At 51.2% G+C, this 3360-nt stretch overlaps 1 protein-coding gene across 1 annotated transcript; it reads left to right on the top strand.

Moving 5' to 3' along the window:
- Positions 1–359: 359 nt before the first annotated feature.
- Positions 360–2204, top strand: spag16 (sperm associated antigen 16; the record flags this gene model as incomplete). Its single annotated transcript, XM_084450093.1, has 1 exon — positions 360–2204. One exon carries the CDS (start codon positions 360–362, stop codon positions 2202–2204), a length of 1845 nt encoding a protein of 614 aa, XP_084306219.1.
- Between the last annotated feature and the right edge of the window lie 1156 nt (positions 2205–3360).

Below are 3360 nucleotides of genomic sequence, written 5' to 3'. Positions count from 1 at the left end.
TAACCGTGGTAGGCTGCAGGTTTATGAGGACCTCTACTGCCCTCTACTGGTTGAGTGGTTTAAATCTCATGCGAACGGACACACTTCAGCAAGCGGCTGAAAACACTTTAAATGCATCCAGTGAGACCAGCTCCTGAAGATCAAGATAACTTTGCAACTGATTCCAAGCAGAGAGAGTAGATAGGTATTTACATGACTAAAGTCATTGGGTCAAATCGTCAAAAGCAATGCAACACCTCTGAGATCAGGAACGAGGAAGCAGGAAGAGACACTTCTCGCGAGAATGTTTAGTGAGCCAGTATGTGACCATAGCAACCGATAAACAAGACACAAGGAAAAGCAAAGGACGATGATGAGAAATGGCTGCGAAATATGAAACTGCGCACGAATGTGTTGACGGCCCATACTATCTCGAAACGGTATCTTTACCGGAAGACTCAGAGGACGATTATCAATATGAGGAGATTGTGCCAGATGATGAAAGGAGTGTGGCGGAGGGGGAGGATGATCTGGAAGCGGTTCTGAGAGCGATGCGCGATGCTGAGGTTACAGCCGACCCGGGGTCAGTACCGAGGACCAGCCCTGCCCAGCAGTCCCTCTCCAACATCCCGGAGGTGGTAGATGACTTCCTCCGCAATTGGCTCGTGAAAATGGGCATGAGCAGAACCCTGGATTGTTTCCAAGCTGAATGGTATGAGATGGCGCAGAAGGGTTCTTGGAGAGGCGCGCAGGTGGAGTGCGTCCCTGACGCGCACACGCACACCCAACTCCTGGACAGCGAGCTGAGGAACGCGCAGAGAGAGAGGGACAGCTACCAGCAGGCGGGGTTCAAAGCCAGTGAGACACTAGTCAAGCTTCAGAAAGAGAGGGATTTTCACCGTATGCAACATAAACGTGTGGCCCAAGAGAAGAACAAGCTCATAGAGGACATTAAACGACTGAAGAAGCACTATGCCTCGTATGAGCCTGCGCTGAAGCAGCTGAGCGACAAGTACCAAGTGGCACTGAGGCAGAAGATGCTGGTCAGTTTAGAGAGGGACAAAGCATTTGGACAAGCCCAGAGCCTGGAGGTCACTCTGCGCAAGGCACACTCGGCCTCCACTATCAGGTCGGCCAACCAACATCCAGGTCAACCGACTGCACCACAGGAGCAGCTTCAGGCCAGGCCTGAGAGAAGTGTCCAGCTCCAGAACCATGACCATGATAAAGATCCTGGTACAAACACAGCTCACAAACACCCCAGGGACTCAGAGTTTCCTACTGACAGCCGTGTGAGTCCGTCCCTGGTCCAGATGAAGGCCCTGGCTGGTCTGGCCCCCAAACCCTCAGGATTCCGCCTCACCAACTCTCTTAAAGCCCACACTCGACCAATCAGCTGCTTGGCTCTCCACCCTCGCAAATTGGTTGTGGCGTCGTCCGGTGACGACCAGCGGTGGAAGCTGTGGGGCATGCCTGCGGGGGAGCTGGTGATGACGGGGGAGGGCCACAGCGACTGGCTCTCTGGCTGCAGCTTCCATCCCAGCGGTGGGATCCTGGCCACCACCAGCGGTGACACCACCGTGAGGGTCTGGGACTTCTCTCAGGGCCGCTGCGTCCTCACCCTGGAGGGCCACGCCCACGCCACCTGGGGCTGCTCCTTCCACTCGTGCGGTGACTTTGTGGCGTCCTGCTCGATGGACGCCACGGCGCGGGTGTGGGACGTGCAGAGCGAGCGCTGTCGCAGCGTCCTGCGGGGCCACGTGGACTCGGTCAACAGCGTGGTCTTCCTGCCCTCCTCCAGCACGCTCCTGACCTGCTCGGCCGATAAGACTGTGTCTCTGTGGGACGCCAGGGCCAGCCTGTGCGCCCAGACCTTCTACGGCCACCAGCACTCCTGCAACCACGCCGTCTTCAACGCCGCGGGCGACACCGTGGCCTCCTGTGATTCATTCGGAGTGGTCAAGCTATGGGATCTTAGGAAGGTGGAGGCCATGGAAACTATGGACACTGGGCCACACGCCAGCAACCAAGTGGCGTTCAGTCCTTCAGGAAGGTCACTGGCTGTGGCCAGTAATGAGGGCTCGGTCAAGGTGCTGGAGCTGGCGTCCTCCCAGATCTCCAGCCTCCTGGGGCATGACGATGCTGTCCAGAGTGTCATTTTTGATCACAAAGGAGAGTGTTTGTTATCAGCAGGGTCAGACGGTGCCATTCTCATTTGGTCATGACATTAAATACACGACATGACCTTGAAATCCTTCGTTTGATCCCTACACAATTCTCACAAGGAAATAGTGCTATTTCTCTTTCAATCAGTTATTAAATGTTGTCTCTCAAAGTAAAATTAACAGGTTGATAATTTATTTACACATGCATGTAAACATTTAATAAACATTAGTACAAAGGCAATTCCACCTGTTGTAGGGGCATTGGTTGTTGTTTGACACAAATAATGTCTCCATTCATCCACTGCTATAGCATCTCAAACTTCTGCTTCACACCACAGATCCGATTTTCACATTTGTACACATTTCCTAATCTCCTAGTTTTTATATTACTAGCTTATTTGCATTCTTGTTTCCAATCTGCAAGTAAACTGCATTCTTGTAAGCACTTTCTTGCTTACATGTGTCAATCAACTTTCAGTAGAGTAGCCAGATACCTTGGAGGATAGACTAAAATACAAATGTACAATAGATACAATATATTTAATAAAAATCCAAATATAAACAACAAAACAAACTTTTATTGTCATACAGTGGATTTTGCACAGCCCATGGTGACACACACACAGGCGCGCAAACACAGTGACAGAAGAGTCCACCGATGAAACGTCTCTCTGCTCTTCACCCGTCATGACGTCTTTCCCCCGAGGGCAGCCGGGAGACAGTAGGCAGCGTGCAGGGGACGCGCCCGGGACCAACCAAGCGCCCCTGCCTGTCTTCACCAGGGACTTTGCTGTGAGGGGACAGTACTAGGTACGTGATTTTGGAGTTCAGTGTCTTGCTCAAGGACACGTCGGCACACTGCGGAAGCTGGGATCAAACCGGGGACCTTGATACCCAGTCGACCTCCTGAGCTGTGATGTGCCGCGTGCAGATAAAGTGTACACAGGTGTATAAAGGTATATAAAAATAGGTAGACACAGTTGGTCTAGCTATTAGCCACTACCCCACACTATGAACAAGGTGTTCCTGAAGAGTCTTGTCTAGTTGACATATGGCGCTAATTCCACTTTAACTTCGTCTCACTCTTTATTGTTCTATTCTTAGACTTTTACAAAGCTTTGGATACCATAGTAGAGCATCAGTTTATATTCCATTGACCCTTTTCCAAGCAGCCATTTTGACATTGCAGTGTAAACACAGGTGTAAAACATGAATG

This window comes from Borostomias antarcticus (genome assembly GCF_949987555.1).
Source record: "Borostomias antarcticus genome assembly, chromosome: 15".
In the NCBI taxonomy this organism is placed as follows: Eukaryota; Metazoa; Chordata; class Actinopteri; order Stomiiformes; family Stomiidae; genus Borostomias; species Borostomias antarcticus.
This window is presented reverse-complemented; position numbering and strand designations above follow the sequence as displayed.